Here is a 24,762-nt window from a genome sequence, read left to right on the forward strand (position 1 = left end):
TAAAGTTTTGAAGCTTGTTTTAAGATTTTTTTTTAGTTAAGTCCAGAGCAGTCTTTGGAGCTTTTTTTTTTTTTTTTCCTGACTCATGAGGCAGTACCCTTTTGAGAAGTCTACCTGATGCCTTGTAATTAGGAGATTTCCATTCTGGCAATGGGAGCACTGTTCCCAGCCCGGCGTGAGTTCTGTGGGTTGTTTCCTCTTAACATTTGACATCATTTCTTTCCCTGACCTTGGGGAGACTTGAGTGGACCTTCTGCAGCTTTTAAGAATTCTCTCTTTGTGCACCTCTCTCCTCTTTGGTATCCTGCCCTGCAAACTCTAGCTGCTTTGACCTTTTCAGACTTTGAGCTCCATCTTCTCTACTCAGAGACTTTTGGACTCTGAAAACTTTTGCTCTGCTGCTGCCTGGAAACTTTCTCAAAGCAGTAAACTGGAACAATCATTCTATTTCTCCTTTTTAGGGGCAAGTATTTTTCACTACTTGACATCCATCTAAGGTTTGAAAGCCTTTTAAAAAAATTACACTTTATACTTTTTTAAAAAAGTAATTTCAGATGAAAAGTTAAATCTGACCTCTGGTATTGCCTTGCCCAGAAGTGGAACTTAGATTTTAATTTTCTAATGGTTGAAGTTGTATTTTTGCAAAACTTTGTTTATATGTTCATTTAATGGTTGCTTTTTTTCTTTACAATTTAAGAAATATAAATTCAAAGGTAAGTTTATTTTAAAATTAGATCATTGGAAAAATATAATATTAAATCTGATCTAAGCTTAGTTTGCTTTATAGGTTAGAAATTCTGCTTTCTTCTAGAAACATTCATGTTATCAAATTCATATTTATTTATTTGTTTCTCATCTATGTTAATGCATTTTTAAGAATGTGTTTTTTTATGTATATTGTTTGGTTATTTAATTGTAAGTGAATTTATGAGGTTTATTTTATTCCACATTTAGGAAACAGCAATTCAAAGGTATACTCACACATTCTTGCCTTTACATTTTATCATAAAATTATTTTAGTATTTTAAAATACTGATTTCAATCCATAAGTTCACATATTCAAAGCATTGTTGAATTTCATTAATTAGAGAATTGTCTTAATGTAAATGACCTTTTAATGTACCTTAACAAATTTTTCTTACAGATCAGGGGACTGATTTTGGATGGCTCTTCAGAGTTAATCCAGGAAGGTCTCAAAAGTGGCTTTCTTCATCCACTTTCTGAAAAATGGGACAAGTGTAGTGAGCCCATTACTTTACCACTTGATACCTGCAATTTGTCAGAATTATGTGCAATGGCAAAGCATTTGCCTTCTCTGAATGAAATGGAACTTCAGGTGTTACAATTGATGGATGAAGATATGTCCGTTACAGAACAGGATTTATTTTCACGGGTTGTTGAAAACAACTCTAGCATTACAAAAATGATTACTTTAATGGGACAGAATTACCTGGTGCCACCAAAAAGCAGTTTTCTTTTGTCTGACATTTCTTGCATGCATCCACTTCTGAACTGTAAGTAACTACTATGTTATTAGAAAAATATAATTTTTTTTTTGTGGCCTCAGAAGTCAAGAGCTAGTCTGAATGCTGAATGTGGGTCAACATTATGAGGATAGAGTAAATGCTTAATTTTCTCTGTGTGATTTTTTCTTTTAAGTTTAATTTTAAAAGTCTTTTGATTTAAAAACATTTAAAAATTTTGAAAAAATTAAAAAATGAAACTAATGAACAAAGGGTCAAAAAGTAATTGGTCCCTGTTAAAGCAAATGTAAATTGCTGCTCTGTACTTATGAATTCATGGCACAGTTGGGCTTGGCCAAACAATTTTATTTAACTTTTCTTTATAGTGAAGTAGGAACACTTCAGACATAAATATTAACACTGTAGCCTTTTAAATTACAGTTACAGTGTTCTAGTTTATTGTCTAAAGTTTCTTGAAATATTTTCCTATATAATGTCAACAAAATTTAAAGATTGAAATTCACATTCATATATACCTGAATTTGAATTTAGATTCTAAAGCTTAACTGTTAATCTTTGAGCTATTCATTTACAAAACTGAGCCTCAGTTTCCTAGTTTATAAAATGGTTATGATAATAATCTACTTCTGAAGGTCATCTGTATCAATTGCTTATGTCAGGGATTTATACATATTTAATAAGTCATAATATTCTAAGGGATGAAGTAGGAAAAGAAATGTATTGATGAAGTTTAAATTAATATGATATTGTTATCTGGATATTTAATATAAAAATTTTTAATTTATTAAATGACATAGTTTATTAAGGAAATGCTTTTTTAAATTTCTGTCAAGCCATGTTACATATGAGAGGTCATTCATGTCATAGTGTCATAAATTCTTTAGGGTAAATGACAGGGTAATAAATTAATGGGAAAGTTACGTTTGAATGTTGTTTTCTGTTCTTTTTGGTTTTTGTCACCTTAATAGTTTAAAAACCATTACTTCCTTATTTTTTTTTTTTAAAGATTTTATTTATTTATTTGACAGACAGAGATCACAAGTAGGCAGAGAGGCAGGCAGAGAGAGAGAGAGAGAGGAGTTAGCAGGCTCCCCGCAGAGCAGAGAGCCCCATGCGGGGCTCGGTCCCAGGACCCTGGGATCATGACCTGAGCCAAAGGCAGAGGCTTTAACACACTGAGCCACCCAGGCGCCCCCCCATTACTTCCTTATTTTAATTTGCACTGTTTTGATTGCTTGTAAAACTGTACATATACCAAAATATACATATGTTTATAAAAAACAGAAGGGACAGCTCTTCCTTATAGTAAAATTCAAGTTAAAAAATGTGGGTGGAATGGTAGAACTAGAAAGTTTCTAATTGGCAAACATCATGGTAATTAGATGTCAAAATAGTAGATGAAAAGATGAGACACAGGATGTTTGCACAGTATTAAAGTATCTCCTTACAAGATACTTAACTAATTACAAAGTGAAAACTGGAGAAACCTGGTAGACAACCCTTTAACCAAGTGATCAAAGGTAGTATCACCAATAATGAGACATTTTGACATCGTGTATTTCCTGATTACTTGGTAGTGTTCTTGCTAAAAATTAATAATCTAAGTTAATCACGAGGAAATACCAAACCTAAATTAAGAGACATTCTATAAAATAACTGGCCAGTAGCCTTCAAAGTATCAAGGTCATAAGTGACAAAGAAAGACTGAGGAACTTTCCCAGATTGGAAGAGATTGAGGAGACATGGCAGTTAGATGCAGTATATGATTCTGCTTTGGATCCTGGGCCAGAAAAAAAGACACCTGTAAATTGAGGAAGTTTTACCAAGGTCAGTGTATCAGTTTTAACATAAATTATTTTAAAACAAAGCTTAAAAAAAATGAAAGCAAAAAAATGACAAAAACAAAACACAACAACAACAAAAAAACCCATTTAGGTTTGAAAGGATCATGTTAATATGGCTGTCAAGACATAAAAGACATTTACAAATGGTTGGTGTCCAGCTAAGTGAGCTATAGTTATTTTCAGGTAGTCTTTGCAAAAATAGGAATAGGTGAACTTAGGTTAAAATCCCAGTGGTACTAAATTATAAGGGAAATTTCAATTATTTAGATTCAATTATTCCATTTGAATAAATGTTGTAAGTGCTTTTGTTGCATTCCATTTTATTTGTGTCTATAGTCAATGCACTTTAGTTTTTAAAGCGATCACCTACAGAAGGTAGGTATTTTCTGAAGTTGTGTATTTCTTTTCAGGTAAGAAAACATATGATGTAATTGTGATAGATCCACCATGGCAGAACAAATCAGTTAAAAGAAGTAACAGGTAAGTATAAATAAATTGTCTATTAGATTAGATACGCCTTGGGTTTTTTTTGTTTTGTTTTGTTTTGTTTTTGTTTTTTTAATTTCCAGCATGAACCCCAATGTGGGGCCTGAACTCACGACCCTGAGATCAAGACCTGAGCTGACACCAAGAGTCAGGTGCTTACCTGATTGAGCCATCCATGCACCCATACTTTTCTAAGAGCTAATTGTCCTTTTTACATTCTGGTTACATTGCTAAAAGTATTAGTTTGAGATGTAGGTTGTCTGAAACTACTAAAATATTTTCAATTTTTCATTCCCCTAATTAGGTAATTCTCTTGCACTAGAATGACATATAGGTATAAGAATGTAACAAGTAATATATTTATTGACGACTGAGGTTACTGACTGAACCAGTTGAAGGATATTTCTGTAATACCAAAGGGCAACATTTTCGCTTCCTTTGATATCACATTTTAAAGTTTAGAAATACGTGCCAAAATATGGGCATACCTTGTTTTATTGTGTGTGACTTTATTGTACTTTGCAGATATTGCCTTTTTAAAAAATAATTGAAGGTTTGTGGCAACTCTGCATTGAGCACATCTGTTGGTTTCATTTTTCCAACAGCATTTGCTCACTTTGTGTCACATTTTGCAATATTTCAAACATTTTCATTATTTGTTTTGGTGATCTGTGAATAGAGATTATGACTCAATGAAAGTCACATGATGGTTAGCAATTTTTAGCAATGAAGTATGTATGTTGTTTTCTTAGACATACTGCTATTGCATACTCAGTTGACTACAGTATAGTGTGAACATAACTGTTACATGCACTGGGAAGCCCCAATATTAATTTGACTCACTTTACTAAAAGTGATATTAGCTTTGTTGTGGTGGCCTGGAACTGAACTGGAGGATCTCTGAGGTATGCATAGTTTCCCTCAGTAGCTGCTAGAATGAATTTGTCTAATCCATTTAAAATTTGTTTTATGTCACCTTTTTTGTTTATGTCACCTCTTAGAGTAATTAGTTCAATTAATTTCTGAGAGGATATTTCCTTTTTTTTTTTTTAATATTTTATTTATTTATTTGACAGAGATCACAAGTAGGCAGAGAGGGAGGCAGAGAGGGTGGGGCAGGGGAGAAGCAGGCTCCCTACTGAGCAGAGAGCCCCCCAGGTGGGACTCGATCCCAGGACCCTGGGACCATGACCTGAGCTGAAGGCAGCGGCTTAACCCGCTGAGCCACCCAGGCACCCCTGACATTTCCTTTTAACAGCTTTTTAAAACTAAGTTTTTCTCTCCCATTCTAGTGAATATCTTCAGTTACAGTTCCTTTCATGTTCAATTTCTAGTCTGAATAATTCTATTACCTTGACTTCAACTTCATATGGAATTTCTTTATCTCCTCAATTATCTCCAGCTTTTTTATGCTTTTTTGTTTATGAGCTGTACAGTGGGATTTTTTTCTCTTAAAGTTGCAAGAATCATACGAAGTATTCATGTATCTGTTCTCTATGTGTTTGTGTGTATAAATATTTATATCTATACATCTTTAAAAATCATTTGAAAATAATTTAGGAGAAAATAAATTGCTCTGAAATATTTAATTTTATATTTCCTGAAAACAAAGAAATTCTCTCATAACATAATTGTCAAAATAGGTACTTAACATTGATATAGTACTATTATTGATATAAACTAGTATCTAATCCATACACTTTGTTCAGGTTTTACCAGTTATCCTAGAAACCTCTTTCATAGCAAAATAAAATTCTGGATCATTACTTATATTTAGTTGTTGTGTCTCTTTAATATACTTTTTAAAAAAAACATTATTTTATTATTTATTTGTGTGAGAGAGAGAGAGACAGAGAGTATAAGCAGGAGGGGCAGAGGGAGAGGAAGAGAGATTCTCAAGCAGACTCTGCGCTGAGTGCAGAGCCCAATATGGGCTTGTTCTCAGGATTCAGAGATTATATCCTAAACCGAAACCCAGAGTCAGAAGCTTAAACCATTCTGCCATCCAGGCACCCCTCTTTAGAATCCTTTAATTTGGAAGTTCCTGTGTCTTTACTGGTGTTTCATGAATCTGACATTTTCGAAAGCAGCAGTAGAAAACTAATATTGCATCTATTGTTGAATCTGCCCATGTCAGTTATTATTAAGGCAGTTGCCAAATGGTGATTGTGTTTGTGTGGCTTTGTTTTTGGGCTCTCTATCCTGTTCCAATGATATATGTATGTTTTTTTGTACCAGTACCATACTGTTTTTATTAGCATAGCTTTTTAACATGTTTTGAAGTCAGGGAGCCTGGTAACCTCTTGTTTTTTTTCTTTTAAGATCACTTTGGCTGTTTAGTCTTTTGTGGTTCCATAGGCATTTCAGGATTCTTTGTTCTAGTTCTATTAAAAATGCCATTGGCCGGGACGCCTGGGTGGCTCAGTTGGTTAAGCAGCTGCCTTCGGCTCAGGTCATGATCCCAGGATCCTGGGATCGAGTCCCACATCGGGCTACTTGCTCCGCAGGGAGCCTGCTTCTCCCTCTGACTCTGCCTTCCACTCTGTCTGCCTGTGCTCGCTCTCACACTCTCTCTCTCTTACAGATAAATAAATAAAATCTTTAAAAAAAAATAAAAAAAAATGCCATTGGTATTTTGAAATGGATTTCATTAATTCCTTTTTTTTTTTTTTTTTTTAATTTCCTTTGGTTGAGAGAGTGAGAGTGAGCAAGAGACGGATTGTGAGAACAAATCGGGGGTGGGGGAAGGCAGAGGGAGACGTGGACTTCCTGCAAGGCAGGGAGCCTGATGTGGGACTTGATCCCAGGACTCTGGGATCATGACCTGAGCTAAAGGTAGGCACTTAACTGACTGAGCCATCCAGGTGCCCTGATAGGGACTGCATTAAATTTATAGATTGCTTTGTGTAGTATAGACATTCTAACAATATTAATTCTTCCAGTCCATGAACACAGTAAATTAATTTCCACTTATTTGTGTTGTCTTCAGTATTTTTCATTTTGTACTCTTCAGAGTACAGGTCTTTCACAGGTTGATTATTTTTCTAGGTATAACTTTTTTTTTTTTTTAAAGATTTTATTTATTTATTTGACAGACAGAGATCACAAGTAGGCAGAGAGGCAGGCAGAGAGAGAGAGAGAGAGAGGAAAGCAGGGAGCAGGGAGCCCGATGCGGGGCTCGATCCCAGGACCCTGAGATCATGACCCGAGCCGAAGGCAGCAGCCCAAACCACTGAGCCACCTAGGCACCCCTAGGTATAACTTTTTGATGCAATTTTAAATGGGATTGTTTTCTTGATTTCTCTTTCTGATAGCTTGTTATTAGTGTATAGAAATGAAACATTTCTCCATATGTTCATTTTGTATCTTGTGACTTTACTGAATTATTTTATTAGTTTAACATTTTTTTTGGTAGAGCCTTATGGTTTTCTGTATATGATATTATATCATCTGTAATTAGTAACAATTTTACTCCTTTTTCAATTTAGATGCCTTTGATTTTTTTTTTTCTTGCCTAATTGGCTGGGATTTCCCTATGTTGAATAAGTTGAATGAAGAGAATGAAGAGAATGCGTATCCTTGTCTTGTTTCTGATGTTAGAGGAAAAACAGCTTTTCACCGTTGATATAATGTTAGCCAAGGGTTTATCATATCTGGACTATATTATACTTGGTATGTTCTTTCTGTAATTGCTCCACTGGGGTTTTTATCATAAATGGATGTTATATATGTCAAATGCTTTTTTGTATCTATTTAGATGATCACATTTTTATCTTTAGTCTTGTTAATGTGGTGTATTATGTCGGTAAATTTCACTGGATCATGGAGTATGAACCTATTAATGTATTGTTGATTTTGATTTGCTCTTATTTTGAAGAGGATTTTTGCATCTGTATTCACTGGGGATATTGACCTTTTTTAAGTGGTAGTTTTGATTCTGCTGGTCTTGTAAAATGAGTTTTGAAGCATTTCTTCCTTTTTAACTTTTTGGAATAACTTGAAAAGGATGGTTACTAACTTTTCCTTAAATGTTTCATAGAAATCATATATGAAACAGTCTGGTCTTGGACTTGTTTTCTGAGAGTTTTAAAATTACAGATTCAATTTTGTTACTTGAAATTGGTACATTCAGATTTTCTATTTCTTTGTGATTCAGTCTTGGAAGGTTGTCTGTTTCTAGGAATTTATCCATTTCTTCTAGGTAGTCTCCTGTGTTACGTAGTCTCCTATATATTTTTGTGGTTTTAGTTGTAACTTCTCTTTCATTTTTGCTTTTATTCATTTGAACCCTTTCTTTTTTCATTTGAGCCCTTTTTTTCTTGATGAGTCTGGCTCGAGTTTTTCAATTCTAGCTTTTCAAAGAATCAGGTTTTAGTTTCATTGATTTTTAAAGTTTCTATTTCAATTATTTCCACCCTAATCTTTATTATTTTTTTCCTTCTACTAACTTTGGCCTTTGTTGTCCTTTTTCTAGTTTAGGTTAGATTGCTTTATTTGGGATTTTTCTTGTTTCTTTAGGTAGGTTTGTATTGCTATGAACTTCCCTCTTAGAACAGTTTTGTTGCAGTTTTAGAAAGTTGTATTTTCATTTGTCTCAAAGTATTTTTTTGATCTCTTTGATTTCTTTGTTTACCCATTTGCTGTGTAGTAATACTTCTTGTTTTTTCTAGTTTTCTTCTTGGAAATGATTTCCAATTTCATACTGTTGTTGGAAAAGATGGCCGATATGATTTAAGTCATTTTAAATTTATTGAGATTTGTTTGTGGCCCAATATATGATCTGCCCTGAAGAATGTTCCATGTGCCATTGAAAAAAATGTGCATTCAGCAGTTTTTGGGCCAAACATGCTGTGTATATGCATTAACTCCATCTGGTCTAATGTGTCAAGAGCAGTGTATCCTTATCAATTATCTGTTTGGATGATCTATGCATTGCTGTAAGTGGGGGTATTGAGGACCTCTATCATTATTGTATTAAAGTCAGTTTCTTCCTTTAAGTCTGTTAAGATTTGTTTTATGTATTTAGGTGCTACTATATTAGATGCATAAATACTTATAACTGTTACAATATCTTCTCAGGTTGACCTCCTTATCATTATGTAATTCTTTTATTTATCTTTTGTTGCAGTCTTTGTTGTAAAGTCTATTTTGTCTGATACAAGTATTGGTACTCCAGCCTTCATTTTGTTTTTATTTGCATAGAGTACTTTTTTCCATCCCTTTATTTTTAGTTTGTGTTTGTCTTTAGATGTGAAGTGAGTTTCTTGCAGGCAGTATATAGATAGGTCTTGTTTTCTTTCAGCCATTTAGCTTCCCTATGTCTTTTAATTGGAGCATTTTAATCCATTTATATTTAAAGTAATTACTGATAGGCATGTACTTATTGACATTTTAATTATATTATGGTTATTTTTGCATTTCTCTGTTTATTTGTCTTTCCTTTGCTTTCTTCCCTTGTGATTTGATGGTTTTCTTTAGAGTTATGTTTGGGTTTTTTTGTCTTTATTTTTTGTATATCTACTGTAGCTTTTTGGTCTGTGGTTCCTATAAACTGCATATATTTATATTGACCTAGATATTTTTTAAGCACTGTATTTTAAGCTGATAGTTATTTCAGTTTTAATGCATTCTAAAAGCACTACTTTTTTACTGCCTCTCAACATTTTCTGTTTTTGACATCATAATTTACATCTTTTTATTTTATATATCCCTTAACTACTTATTGTAGTTATAGTTGAGTTTACTTTTTTGTCTTTAACCTCATACTAGCTTTTTCATTGGTTCATGCACTGCCTTTACTAGACTTTTGCTTTTATGAGTGAGATTTTTTTCTTTCATATATTTTCTTGTTTTTCAGTCATGGGATTTTCTTTTCTGCTTAAAGATCTTTTAACATTTTTTGTATGGCTGGTTTAGTCAGGGTGAATTGCTTTAGTTTTTGCTTATCTGGAAACCCTTTATCTCTCTTTTAGTTCTGACTGAGAGCCTTGCTGAATAGAGTATTTTTGGTTATATGTTTTTCCTTTTCAGCAGTTTAAATACATCCTGGCACTCTTTCTGGTTTGTAAAATAAGTTGATCATATTATGGGATTTTCCTCATTTATGACTTTTTTTTTTTTTAAATTGCTGCCTTCAACATTCTCTCATTACCTTTTACCATTTTATTTATAATATGTATTGGTGGAGTTTTTTTTTGGTTTCATTTTATTAGGGACTCTCTATGCTTTTTGCATCTGATATGTGTTTCCTTTCCCAAGTTAGGGAAGTTTTCAGCCATTATTTCTTCAAATTTTCTGGTCCTTTCCTTCTGGTACCCATAAAATGTGAATGTTAGTATGCTTGTTGTTCCAGAAGTCCCTTGAAACTGTCCTCATTAAAAAAATCTTTTTCACTATTCTCTCTTCCAGATTGCTGATTCATTCTTCTCTATCGTATAATCTGCTTTTGGTTCTTTCTAATGTATTTTTCGTTTCAGTTATTGTATTCCTCAGCTCTGATTGATTCTTTTTTATGTTTTCTTTCTCTGTGTAGAAGTTGTCTTATGTTCTTCCATTCACCTCCTGTGTTTGATGAGTATCTTTTTTTTTTTTTTAAAGATTTTATTTTTTTATTTGACAGAGAGAAATCACAAGTAGATGGAGAGGCAGGCAGAGAGAGAGAGAGAGAGAGGGAAGCAGGCTCCCTGCTGAGCAGAGAGCCCGATACGGGACTCGATCCCAGGACCCTGAGATCATGACCCGAGCCGAAGGCAGCGGCTTAACCCACTGAGCCACCCAGGCGCCCCTGATGAGTATCTTTTTGATCATTACTTTCAACTTTTTATCAGGTAAATTACTTATCTCCTTTTCTTTAGGTTTTCCTTTTTTTTCCTGGGTTTTTTCCTTGTTGTCTTGTTTGGAATATATTTCTCTGCCACCTCATTTTGTTTGACTTTCTGTGTGTGTTTCTGTGAATTAGCTATAAGAGCTAACTCTCATGGTATTGAAGGAGTGGCCTTATGTTGGACTGCCTGCTGTGTAGACTGCCTGATGGCTTTGGTAGGCTGGCTGGAGCTGGAGTGGGTTGGTTTGGAGGTTCTGGTGGGGCATGTTGTGCTGTGGCTTGTGGAATTGCTGGAGTGGAAGTGGGCATAGGCTGGGTATGTTCCAGGATGGGCTATGCTGTGGACATAAGCTAATTGGGTCCTGGAGGGTGCTGCCCTTGGCAGGATGGCTAGAGCTGGGGCTGATGTAATTGGGGTCTGGGGGTGTACTACATGGGGGCTGTCTTTGAGGGATGGCTGGAGCTGGAGTGGGCCAGGTGTCTGGAGTGTGCTGGGGTGGCCCTACCAGGTTGGAAAAGTACCGGAACCCTGTTCATGTTTACACTATGGAGGTAGATGCAGAACGTAAAAGTGGTGCTTGCTGGTTCCTCTGTGAGAGTTGCATTGGTTCTGTACCTATTTGTTGGATGCTCTAGTGTTAGTAAATGGATTTCCTTCATTTATAAACTATTTGCCCTTTAAACTGCTATGTCTGAGGGCTGATGAGTCTTTCCAATGGCCTCTCATCAATATCCTTCTCTACTGTAGGTCACCTAATGAAGAGTGGGGTTCCTTTTGTGTCCACACTTCTATGTTTCCCTATTGTTTATTGTCCTTTATTGTTTGTTGTGTAGAAGCTGTGCAGTCAGCCCTCTCTTCTTCTTCTGGAGGAATGTCTCTATATATAGGTATAGATTTAGTTTGTGGGAGGAGATGAATTCAGAGTCTTCCTGTGTCACCATCTGGACCTTCTTAGGAAATTTTAATGTTTTCAGTCTGTTCTGTATTTTAGTTACAGTGGTGAGTGATCTCTTTTTTCTTTTATTATTAGATTGTAAACATTAGATTGGGTGCTCTTTGAGAGAAGGGTGCTAATATAGCTTTTTTTTTTTTTAAATTTATTTATTTATTTATTTATTTGAGAGAGAGAGAAAAATATCATGAATGGAAGAGGCAGAGCGAGAGGGAGAGAGAATCCCAACCAGACTCCACTCTGAGTGTGAAGCTTCACTCAGGGCTTGATCTCATGAAGATCATGACTTGAGCTGAAATCAAGAGTCCAGTGCTTAACCAACTGCACCACCCAGGCTTCCCAGGGAGGTTTTTGAAAACTAGATAACATTAACCATTTTAGCCACTTTATAGTGTACAGTTTAGTGGTTTAATTCATTGACATTGTGCAATTCATGTTGTGCAATTATTACCTTATCTAATTCCAGAATATTTCTATCACCCCTAAAAGAATCCCTGTTCCTTCTAGTTTGCCTCTTTGCCCATACTCTGACAACCATTAATCTTCTCTTTGTCTCCATATGCCTACCTTTTGGGACATTATGTATAAATGGAATCATATGACATGTGGCCTTTGTGTCTGGCTTACTTCATTAGATATTTGCTTTCATAGTTCATCCATGTTTTAGCATATGTCAGTACTTCATTCCTTTTCATGGCTGCGTAATACTCCATTGGATGGATCTGTGTGTGTGTGTATATGTATATATATATGCACACACATACACACATACACATACACATATGTACATACATACCACATTTTATTTATCCATTTGTTGATGATGTTTGTATGGTTTCCAGCTTTTGGCTATAGTGCTGCCATAAGCATTTGTGTACAGCTTTTCTTTTCTTTCCTTTCTTTTTCTTTTCTTTCTTTTCTTTAAGATTTATGTGTTTTAGAGAGAGAGAGAGTACATGCATGAGCAGTAGGGGCAGGAGAGGGATAGTGAATAACAAGCAGACTGCATGCTGAATGTGGAGCTTACATGGGCTTAATCTCACATCCTTGAGATCAGACCTGAGCTGAAACCAAGAGTTGGATACTTAACCAACCGTGCCACCCAGGCACCCCTGTAAAATCTTTTGTGTGAACAATGTGTGTTAAAGAATTTGACGCTGCCCAAACAAAGTTTGACTGTTCTCTTAGGTTCTGGGAGGGAATCTATACCTGATAGGATTGTTTTTGCTTAGAGTGCTTGGGTTGGGTGAAGGTAGTTGGGAGACTGGCTGTATAAATAAGGGGATAGGGATTGGTGCACCAAAAAGGCCAACCATGTCATTTAGGGTAGGCTTTGGTCCCAGTGGTATTAGTTAACCTGGAGACTGAGTTCAACCACCTGGGCTATCAGTCACTTTATTTTGCCCAAGTAATATATCTCTAGTTAAAACTCTGGAAACTGAAGCTGAGGTGAATTTCCCTAGTTAGCAGTACTCTGTGTGTATTATCACACATAGATGCCGGGAAGGTAATGTGTTCTGATTCCATGAGAGAGGACTCTTGGAGGCTCTGTGTTTGTAAGCCCCCCCCAACTCTGCTCTGAGTTTCTTCTTTTGGCTGATTTTAATCTGTATTAAACCATAATAACCTTTATGTGATAAATTTTTATTAGTCATCTTTTGTTATAAACTGTAATCATTATTATAATAGCTTTCAATAAAGTTCTGTGAGTCTTTTTGACAAATTATTGAACCTGAGTGGTTTTGGAAACTGCCCAAACTTCCAGTTGGTTGTAGGAGAGAGGACAAAATTAAGGCCTGTTCCGAATTAAAGCCTATTCCTTCAGACTTTGTAGTTGCCTAATTCCAGATGACATGTTTTCATTCATTTTGGGTATATACCTAGGAATAGAGTTGCTGCATCACATGGCAGCTCTACCTTTAACTCTTGAAGAACTACTGAACTGTTTTCATGATGGATGTGTCATCTTACATTCCCACTGGAAACATAAGAAGGTTACAGTTTCTCTACATTCTCAGGGACACTTACTTTTTGTTTTGTGTTTATTTTTGATTATAGCCATCCTGATGAGTATGGAGTGATATCTTGTCGTTTTGATTTGCATTTCTCTAATGACTAATAATATTGAGCATCTTTTCATATTCTTATTGGCCATCTGTGTATATTCTTTGGAGAATTGACTCTTCAGATCCTTTGCACATTTTAAAATTAAGTTGTTTGTCTTTTTGTTGATTTCTAAGAGTTCTTTATGTATTTTGGATATTAGGCCCTTACCTTATATGGTTGGCAAGTATTTTCTCCTATTTTCTTTTCTTGCCTTTTCACTTTCTTTCTAATGTTTTCAAAGCACAAAGCTTTACACTTTGTTGAAGTCCAGCTTAGCCTATTTTTCTTTTTGTTGCTGTGCATTTGTTTTTTTTTTTTTTTGCATTTGGTATTTTATTTAAGAAACCATTGCCTTAATCGGGGTCACAATCATGGACACCTGTGTATTCTAAGCGTTTCAGCTCTCATGTTTAAGTCTTTGATCCATTTGAGTTTAATTTTGTATGTGAGGTAGAATCACAATTTTATCCTTTTGCATTTGGATAGCCAGTTGTCCCAACATCATATGTTGAAAAGACTGTTCCCAATTCTTCTCATTATTAGAGTTAAGTGTTAAATTCAAAAGAATCAAAGCCCAATTTTGTAATATTCTTTGGTAATGTAATATTCTTTTGTAATATTCCAGTTTTCTCTAAGAATTATTTTTTAAAAAATAACTTTAAGTTTCATTTGCCTTTTATCTTAATGAAAATTGATAGCTTTTTTATATGTTATTCTTGAATACTCTTTAGAAGTTTAAAAAAAGTAAACAAATGATCAGAATTAGCAATATCTTTGGTGGCAGTTTTTATAATTCTGGAAAATAGACTCATTCCTTTTATAATATTTTATGATACTTTTATATAGTACATTTTGCAATTTTTTGCTTAAAAAATTTTTTTGAAATTTTTTGTTTTTTTCAGCCTGTAAGTGTATCTTCATGATCTTTTTTGTAATGATTTATTGTATTTCTTTCCTTCAACTTTTGAGTTTTAAAATTCCAAGCTTTGAAAAAAGTTGAAAAAGTAGTACATGAATATCAAATTACCTTTCCTCTAGATTCACCAGTTTTTAAAATATTTATTCTACCAAAATTGTATGTATTTTCTCTTTTCCATCTCTCTGCTTGATATTGTAGACATCATGCTTCACTTATAAATTATTTCATGTGTATCTCCTAAAAACAAGGATATTCTTTTACATAACTATGATACCCTTACTACTCCTAATAAAATTAATATTGCCATTAATAATATTATCAAATATACACGATATATTCTTTTTTTTTTCACGTCTTCTCAAAGTGTTTTTTTATGGCTATATTTTCCTTTTAATTGTTCAGATTTAGGCTCCAGTCAGGTATCACACATTACATTTAATCTTTCTTTTTCTTTTCTTCCTTTAATGCAGAATAGTCTCTTGGCCATTTTTTACTTTTCAGGATGTTGACTCTTTTTTAAGATCCCATGTTCCTTTTTTGTATATTTCCTACCATTTGGATTTGTCTGATTGTTTCTTCATGATTAGATTCAGGTTAAACAATACTATCTTGGTGATAAAGGTGCATATTTTATAGTTTGCTCAGTGATTTCCAGGAGATTGAACAACAACATCAAAAAGGAATATTTCATTCCTCCTTCTTTATGCCACATCAACCCAATTAAAAAAAAAATGAGGGAATCAAAGAATCTGCAATTATTGGGAACATCAAACTTCAAAATCTTGACCTGATGTTTTTCATACTTTGGCAAACTTAGTTTTTTTTTAAGTTATCACTTTGATTATAAGAAAAGCTAGTCTACTAGAAGAGCACCAGTCTGGATGGTAGGAAATGGGTGTATAAGATGTGAATTGTTTTACTCATATGTTTATTTAAGAAATGCTGTTGATCATTTCCTCACATCATACAGTTGCTAAGTGTGCAAGAACTGGATTCCAGTTTTTATTGCATTTGGCCGTTAAATGACATCTTAATGTCATTTACTTTTTACAGAGTAGGTATAGTAGTAGAAACCTCATTATAGTCATTGGAGGAATAAAATAAAGTAGTGAAAGTAGTTAACACTAAATGCATACCAGTCCCTAGCTTAGTTGTAGAATTGAGGGAATTTCTCTTTTCTTTTTTCTTCCCCTCCCCACCTTCTCTGTGTCTTTTTCTTTCTTCCTTTAAAACCTAGGCTGATGGTGAGGAACTGCTAGAGAGGTTGAGACACAAAAGGAGAGGAATAACTAGCATTGTAAGATACTGGAAGATGGGAACGAGAGAACACAGGTGGAGGGATAAGCTTTAGATAGGCAAAGCCATACCATTCGATTTAAGAGGAAATGTATCCAAATGGATAGGTGAAGGTGTGTAAGGGGAGAGGTTTAAGTACTTGAAGGAGTCTGGTGGACTTTATTTTTAGTGATATATGAGTTAATTTCATCTGCCAAGAGTGAGTTTAGGTAAGAAATTTGAAAAGAGATGAGGGCTTGTAGTTGACCAAGGATAAGTAAAAGAATTAATGAGTCATTTTGATAGCCTGAGAATGGGTTTAATTGACCCAGTTCTTCACTTCTGCATTTTTCTCTACCTGATTTTCCCCATATAAAGAGGTTGAATTGAATTCTGTGGAAGTGGGGTTGAACTGAAGATTAGAGGTTTGAAGGAGTTTGGGGGTGAAAGGTAAAGGGAGGATGGAAATTTAGGATGCTAATGAGAGGGCAGTGAAATGATTGGTAGTCTTTGGAGAAGAGGAGCATGTGTGCAGGAAGAAATGATTGACTCAGTAAAGTAGAGGGATGGGGCATGGTTTGCTTCGATAAGGTCAAAGAATAGATGAAGACTAAAAGGTTATAGCCAGAGATAAATCGATGTTTAGTTTCAGAGTTGGAATAAGTGTGAGTGGTGATGAGGTCCACGTTAGGGTTCCTGGAATGGATTAGTGGAATGAATGCAGTTGTATTTGTGTAGGGGAAGAATAGTTGAGGTACGCATATCATATTGATTGTGCCTTGAAATTGCCCAGGGTAATGACAAGATTTGTGTTGGTAAGGTAGAAGGATCTTAGCTTAAGGCTTCATTGATTATGGAGAGTGAGGAACAAATGGGTTCAATAAAGGACATTACATTCTAGCACAGCCAGATAGCATACCTCTCAAAGAGAAGTGGATTTTATGCAAATGTGGAGGAGTTTTAGCCTAGAAGCAGCTAACAGAGGAGCTAGGAGAATATGGACTCTCCTCTCTCTGTTGTATATGTAGGGTGTTAGAGAAATCCATTAGATTGGATTTGATAGAGCAAGTAGTTCCAGCAAGAGAAATGAAACTTTATACTATTAATGACTGGGGTGGGAGTGCAAGACTATCGATTTTTTTTTAAATGAAAGCATGAGGCTTTCTTTTCTTTCTAAGAGATTTTATTTATTTGAGAGAGCGAGAGAATGAGGACAGAGCATAAGCAAGGGGAGTGGCAGAGGGAGAGGAAGCAGGCTCCCCGCTAAGCAGGGAGTTCCAAGACCTGAGCAGGAGGCAGACAGGTAACTGACTGAGCCACCCAGGCACCCTGAAGGCATGATGATTTCAAAGACCCCAGTGGAATTGATTGGAATAAGAAAGAAGCAGGATGATAAATTGAGGGTTGAAAATATAGAATATTGAGATAGCAGTTTGAAGACTCACTGTGATGGGGGTCCTTGTGTAAAATACAGATTATGGAAACCAAACAGTGGTTTTTGCTTAATTTTGAATGGGGGAGAAGGATATTAGTGAATTTACTGAAATGTAATACTTTTAGAAATGATAAAGATAGCTGACAATTTTATACTACTAAAAATGAAAAATGGTTAATTCTGACTTGCTTGTAATAATGTGTCCACTGGGTGTCGCTGTGGCTTCATGTTTAGTTATACAAATAACTAAGTATAGGGGCTTTGTGTCTGTGGAGTCAATATTACATGGGTCTTCTGTCTGCTTATTTTTCCTTTTTGCAGTGAATTTTGCTGATATCACTTTTTGTTTATTTTTAGGTACAGCTATTTATCACCACTGCAAATAAAGCAGATACCTATTCCTAAACTGGCGGCTCCAAACTGTCTTGTTATTACCTGGGTGACCAATAGACAGAAGCACCTACGTTTTGTAAAGGAAGAACTTTATCCTTCTTGGTCTGTTGAGATAGTTGCTGAGTGGCACTGGGTAAAAGTAAGTTGAAAAAGTAACTTATTTGTTCATATAGTGTGACATATAAGTCACATAAATGTAGCATCTAATTTTTAACACTTAACATGTCACTGCCCTATTCCTTCAAAACAATCTATTTAAAACTTTTACCATACTACGTTTTTTCTTTTTGATGCTGAATACTTATATCTTCTTATTCTCAAAGGCTCTTTACTTTTTGTTCTCTTTTTGTAGTAGAGTCTCAAACTGCTGGCCTTAGGAAATATTTGATTCAGGGAGCAATAATTGGATGGCATTCTAAAAAGCTCTGATGTCTGTAGTTTAAAAAACAACACCAAAATACTTTGGAGAATTTGTCAGTAAGCATTGAAATAGTGTTGTCCTTCATCTTCTTGCTCTTTATGCATCCACAATTTTGAAAAGTCACCCTTTTTGAGTTCTTTCCTGTAGTTGTTGTTTTTTTTTTCCTTATGTTGCTGGGCATGGGAAGGAGAATAGCTAACCCAGCACAGAAGAGGTGGAAAAAACCAAGAACCTTAAGTACTTTAAATTTTAACTTAAGTCTTCAGTGTCTTATGTGCCGCTAGGCCTACTTTTGAAAGAAGTAACTCAACTCTTGGATTGGTTGAATGATCTTTAGTATCTCTGTTTACTATAAGAACCAAAAAATACAGAAAAATAAGGCATCTGTTCAGAGTCCATTAGACATCTGTTTAAAGATGCATTGTCTACTTGATGAATTTTGCAAAAGCCCTCCTACGTTTTAAAAAGATAAGCCAACTTGTTATCGATTGAATGTTTAGTATTTATATAGCTGATATATTCATTTTAGACAGGAGAATTCTGTTTTTATGTACTTTGTATGTATTTTGTGGGCTACCAGAATATCTTATAAAAGGTGTGTACATTGTTTATTTACACCTATTTTAATGGACTTAGCAAACAAACATTAACTGTTGTATCTTTGCTTTTTTTTTTTTTTTTTTTAGGATTTTATTTATTTATTTGACAGATAGAGATCACAAGTAGGCAGAGAGGCAGGCTGAAAGAGAGAGAGGAAGAAGCAGGCTCCCTGCCGAGCAGAGAGCCCGATATGGGACTCGATCCCAGGACCCTGGGATCATGACCTGAGCTGAAGGCAGAGGCTTAACCCACGAAGCCACTCAGGCACCCCTGTATCTTTGCTTTTAATAGCATACTTTGGGCTTAGCTTTGGTTGATTTGGTATTTAGGACATTGATGGCAGTATAAAATTCCATTCTACCCTGTACATAATGACAGTTCTTTTATTGTCAGAGATGGGGGCCAAAGTCAGGAAGAGGGTACCTTCTGAAATCCAGTAAATGTTAATACATAAAATCTAAGAGTATTCTACTTATTTGTAGTACTAATCAGTACAAGAGATGATATGATAAGCCCAGAGTTTAAAACCAAAAAAAACCAGTATATTATATGAAATGCTATTAGGTAACTATTTGTACTGGTATAACAAAAGGGGTAATTTGCATTGAATATAAAATATATCAAAAGAATAAGAATTTGCATATATTTATACAGCACTGTGTGGAAGAGATACTGTCTCTCCTGGGCCCTAGAGGTGATAATAGGACTTTAATGATTTGGCTTTTTAGTTATCTTGATATTGAGTTAAAGGTTCAACAAATATTCTGTTGGTGAAAATATGTATTTCAGTGGTTAGTTAATAAATTACTATTGCTATTATCAATTATGTTTTCAGTTTGATTAGCTTTAAGTGAGTCTTTGAGAGTATGATCACTCCAGGGTGAAATGACAAAATTGAACTTCTGGATTTATAATGCCAAGGGCTTAGACTAAGTATTGTCTATCTTACCAGTCCCTGAGCTTTTTTTAATTACTAATTTCAGCTCTGACAGTTTTTAATGACAGTATATTTTACAAAGTTTAATAAGATATACTTTATTATAATCCACTTAGTCACATAGCCAGTAATCAATAAGTATTGTTTGAATGAATAAATGAATTAATGATAACATGGTTTCAGGAGTACATTTTTAATTAGAAGTAGATTTTTATGTGTAAGATGATAAAGTGGTATTTAAAATATTTTAGTCCCTTATAGATGCTTTGTGAAGTTATACTCACTAGCAATATGTAGCTCTTTAGCACTTGAAATGTGGCTTGTCAAAATTGAATTGATATTTAGTTTAAGATACACATTGGCTTTCAAACACTTTGTATGAAAGAAAAAAAATGTAATATACTCAATAACTTTTTGAATTTATTACATATTGAAATAGTATTTTGGTTATGTGAGACTAAGCTAAATATATAATTATAATTATTTCCTCATTCTTCTTACTTTTGAAAATGTTTAATATTAGTAGAAAATTTAAATTACACATGTGGCTTGCATTTGTGGCTTACATTACATTTTTTGGATAGCACTAGCCTAAAGGTTTAATTTCTTTTTCTTTGGTAGAAACTGTATAGTGATAGGAAATAAGCCAAACCCTTTCCTGGATATTTACAGATGTATGGTTTTATTTTGTTTTGTATTTTTGTCTCCTTCCTATCAGATCACCAATTCAGGAGAGTTTGTGTTCCCATTAGATTCTCCACACAAAAAGCCTTATGAAGGTCTTATACTGGGGAGAGTTCAAGAAAAAACTGCTGTACCATTAAGGTAGGAAACATGATTTTTTCAAAATTGTATAAATGTATGCATTTATATGTTTTATAATATTAATAGTACAGTATAGATCATTAACTTTCCTTAATTTCAGTATAGATCATTAACTTTCCTTAATTTTTACATTTTTGAAAATCTGGAAATAGTTCAGATAGAAAAGTGTGAATGATATGGCACATGAAATTCTATATTATCTTTTGTTTTATCTGGTTATTATATATAACTTCAATATAATTGTCATTATATTGAAGAAAAGGAAATTTTCAGTAATGTCTCAGTACTTAAATTGCTGATTTCCATTATTGCTTCTATTCTTGAGTTTATTTTTAAATTCAGATTCTGTTTGAAAGGTGAAAAAGAATCAAGGAAACTATGGCTTATATATGAAAAATTGTCCTTAAAATATAATTTATTTTGTTGTCTTGTTTTAATTAGGAATGAAGATGTAAAAGTACTTCCCATTCCAGATCACAAATTAATTGTCAGTGTGCCCTGTACTCTTCATTCCCATAAGCCACCTCTTGCTGGTATGTTTTTATAAAATAGAATTTTTATGACATCTGCAAATTGAAAAAAGAATTGAATTTATTATTTGAATGGTGTAGAGATTTGGAAACTAAATGGATGTTTTATTTTCATTAATATTCTAAAATTCATAGCAGAATTTATTTGTTTTGTTACAAAAGCTTTATTGTTTTCATTTGGTCCATGACTTGGGAGATGGCTCTATGATGGTTAAAGGGCTGGCTGCAGGGAGAGGCACAGGCAGAAGCTCTGACATCAGGGGGATGTGGACATGCCCCTCAAAGGCTGCTGGGCTCTGGAAGCTTCTAGTTGTGCTTGAGGATGAGCCTTTTGAAGAGATACTTGACAGGCCCAGCCCAGCCTGGGGCCAGCCACCAGCCAACCTGTGGAGGTTAGTCAGGTGGTCACCCAAGTTTTTGATGAGTTTTGCCTCCTCATCTGGAAGTAGCTCTCCAGGAAGTCCCACAGATGGGGATTTATGTGGGTAGAACAGAGCATGCAGGGTTCTTCTTCAGGGCCATGCAGCTTCCATGGCATTCATGGCTTTGCCTCACTCATCTTGGGAGGGCTTCTTCATGTTTTGGAAAAAGGTATGGCTGTCGCACTGGTTTTGCATCTTACAAGAGATGCCTGGCCAACTCGAGGTAGAAGTGCCTAGGCCTTCCAGAGTCACATTGTTACAATCCATATAAAAGCCCTGAGAGGTGAAGGAGGTCTGCAAATTCAGGTTGACCAGACAGTTAACAGGGGCCTCCACCTTGGGAGGATAATTCTGAGGAATCTGGGAGCTCATCGTTGGTCAGCAATAAGGAGCTAACCACAAGAAATGAGGTTGGCTGGTCCTGGAAGTCATTGCTGGAAAGGAGATTGGAAGGTGGTTATAGAGTAGTCAGAGACTGGAAGAAGGGGGTCTCTGGGTCTGTTCCATCCAAAGACTTTTGAACAAGATTGTTGAACTGTTGAAACAAGAGATGGGTTTGTGGGATTGCCAGCTGCACTGTGTAGATGAGTTTCATTTCACTTTTGCTTTTCCTTTTATACCAATTTTTTAGGTTCCCCTTATTATATTGGTTGTTACTCCCTCACTGTCCTTGATAGACTGAAGACTGATGGGGCATCTAAGGACTGTAGTTCTACTAGGGGCTTTATTTCACTCTATCCCTTGCTTGTTCTGAGACCGGGAACTCAGAATAGCAGTCAGAGAGAGATAGAGTCTCCTTGATACTTGGTAGAGATTCAGTTTTATGTTGAGGTAGTGTGGCTTTTCTGAACGATTGGAAAGGTAATTGCCGCAGCCTAGTCTTACTAGCCTTAGTGCTTTAATATAATGTTTATTATTCAGTGAAACTAAGCAGCAAGGAATAATGGAAAGTTTTGGCTTTGGAGATTGACTGACATGGGTTTAAATCCTGGCTCTGCTACTTTATGAGTTACTCTAACAATTTTTTACCTCAAAGTCCTCATTTAAAGGGAGACTAATGGTATTTGATTTTTTTAGAGTTGTTTAATCTTTTAGAATTAAGATTGCTTAATTTGAAATTATATAGCATATAGTGGAAGCTCCGTAAATGCTAAATTTTTCAAGTACGAGTTTAAAAAAATAGGAATATAGGGGCACCTGGGTGTCTCAGTGGCTTAAGTGTTTGACTCTTGATTTTGGCTCAGATTATGATCCTCAGGGTCATGAGATCAAGCCCCCATGTCAGGCTTCTCATTGGGCATGGAGCCTGCTTAAGATTCTCTCTCTCCCTTTCTCTGTGCCTTCTCCACCCCCAAATAGGAATGTAAATGACATACTCAATTTGTGATTGTTTCCTCTTCAAAATTTTTTTTGAGGAATATCTTTTTTATTAATTTGGTGATTCCTGCTTAAAAAACCCAAAACTTTTAAGCTGCCACTCAGGAAAACTACAGGGTCCCCAGCCTATCTATTATTTTGTAGAATATGGGATATTTCATGAGCTAGAATACATGGGAAAGTGAATTACAGATTCCCAAGGTAATTTTTATTGATTGCGCTTAGGATTTCTGTTCTCTTAAATTGCTTATTTGGAAGAGTTTGTAGTGTTACTTCATTTGAGAAATATTCAGATGTGTACCTGATGATCCATTCTTTGACATAGAGGCATGCTGAGTGAATAATCATCTTTAAGCTTTGTACTGTCATAGACTGTTCATTGCATTAAATATTAGTGACTTAAATGAGAAGTGAGATTGCACTGTTCTTTGAGAAAAAAATCATGTTTGGTACATTATTCAATGTACCAAAACAGTATTCAGTGGAAGGAACCTAATTTGTATTCTTCTTATTTGAATTATCTTTATCATTCAGTGAGTATCAAAGCATAATTTAGTATTTGTCTTAGGGCTTATTATTTTACTTTTAAAAATCTAAAAGCTAAGATCCAACCTTTCATTCTCAAATTACAGTTAAACTGTTTATCAATTCTTTTTAAATAGGGTAAAATTATGTTTAAAGATTAATCTAAGAAACAGGGTTTTAAAATAGTAGGTAAAAATTAGTCTTTTATTGGGCGCCTGGGTGGCTCAGTGGGTTAAGCCGCTGCCTTCGGCTCAGGTCATGATCTCAGGGTCCTGGGATCGAGTCCCGCATCGGGCTCTCTGCTCAGCAGAGAGCCTGCTTCCTCCTCTCTCTCTCTCTGCCTACTTGTGATTTCTCTCTGTCAAATAAATAAATAAAATCTTTAAAAAAAAAATTAGTCTTTTATTAATCCTAAAAAAATTAGTCTTAACATCCCGTATCTATGAAGTGCAGTTCTGCCATCTTCCCAGTAGAGGGCAGCACAAACAAAATTTATTTATTTATTTATTTATTTATTTATTTTTAAAGGCTTGAGACCCTTTAAAAAGAAGAGTTAGATTTTTGGGGGGAAAAATCCACATTACTTGACATATAATCCTTATGTTTTGGTTAGGTGGTGGTAGACAGGAAGTATTTGTAATTCTATATTTTTGAATTTATGTTATATGTAGCAAGTACATATATTTTTAGGTATAGAGCTATAGAAATTAAAGCCATCAGAAAATAATTTCTGCATTTTATTTTACTCTGAAATCTTAACTCTAGGATTTGGGATAGTACATGTTCTATATGTAATGCTTAGAACTTTTACATGTAAATGTTCTTAAACTGTTTTATGCAAATTGATAAAATGAAATGTTCTCTCTTGCTCCTATAAAAGCACCAAGATTTTTTTAAAAATTTTGACTTATTGCTGCATTTACTCTGTTTTTAAATTTTGAAGTTTCCTGCCACAGATTAAAAGATAAACCATCAATAGCTATGCCTTGTAATCTAACATTATAAATGTATATAAAGTTTAAAGATTTAAAAGTATTTGGATCAAAATTGGTTATTTTTACATTTTACTTTAGAGGAATTTCCACTCCTTTTACTACTTTACTCACTAACAGTTTCTATCTGAAGAGTGAAACAGTTTGATGAGATTCTGTGCACTGTTTTGAGCCCCTTCTCCTCTCGCCCTGCCCTTTGTTTCCAGAGCAAAAGGGGAATGACTGGCTATGTGTGCATTATTTCCTCCTCTTTGATTAGAAGTGTGTTTTGCTAATGTCAGATGTTATATAATTATCTAAGTATATGTGTATGTCATATTCATACTTTCTACATTTGAATTTACTTTTTAAAAACTGAGGTATAATTGACATATACCATTGTTTTAGTTTCAGGTGTACAACATAATGATTTGAT

General features: G+C 34.7%; 1 protein-coding gene across 3 annotated transcripts in view; it reads left to right on the forward strand.

The window, feature by feature from the left end:
• Positions 1-24,762, forward strand: part of METTL4 (methyltransferase 4, N6-adenosine) — a 43,579-nt gene that overhangs the window by 15,348 nt on the left and 3,469 nt on the right. For all 3 annotated transcript variants that reach the window (XM_059410024.1, XM_059410026.1, XM_059410023.1), the window contains exons 5-9: positions 1,145-1,514; positions 3,739-3,808; positions 17,683-17,857; positions 20,395-20,501; positions 20,943-21,034. In XM_059410024.1, coding sequence (XP_059266007.1) covers positions 1,145-1,514; positions 3,739-3,808; positions 17,683-17,857; positions 20,395-20,501; positions 20,943-21,034 — 814 coding nt within the window. The remainder of the gene's footprint in view (positions 1-1,144; positions 1,515-3,738; positions 3,809-17,682; positions 17,858-20,394; positions 20,502-20,942; positions 21,035-24,762) is intronic.

This window comes from Mustela nigripes, chromosome 8 (assembly GCF_022355385.1).
Source record: "Mustela nigripes isolate SB6536 chromosome 8, MUSNIG.SB6536, whole genome shotgun sequence".
Lineage (NCBI taxonomy): Eukaryota > Metazoa > Chordata > Mammalia > Carnivora > Mustelidae > Mustela > Mustela nigripes.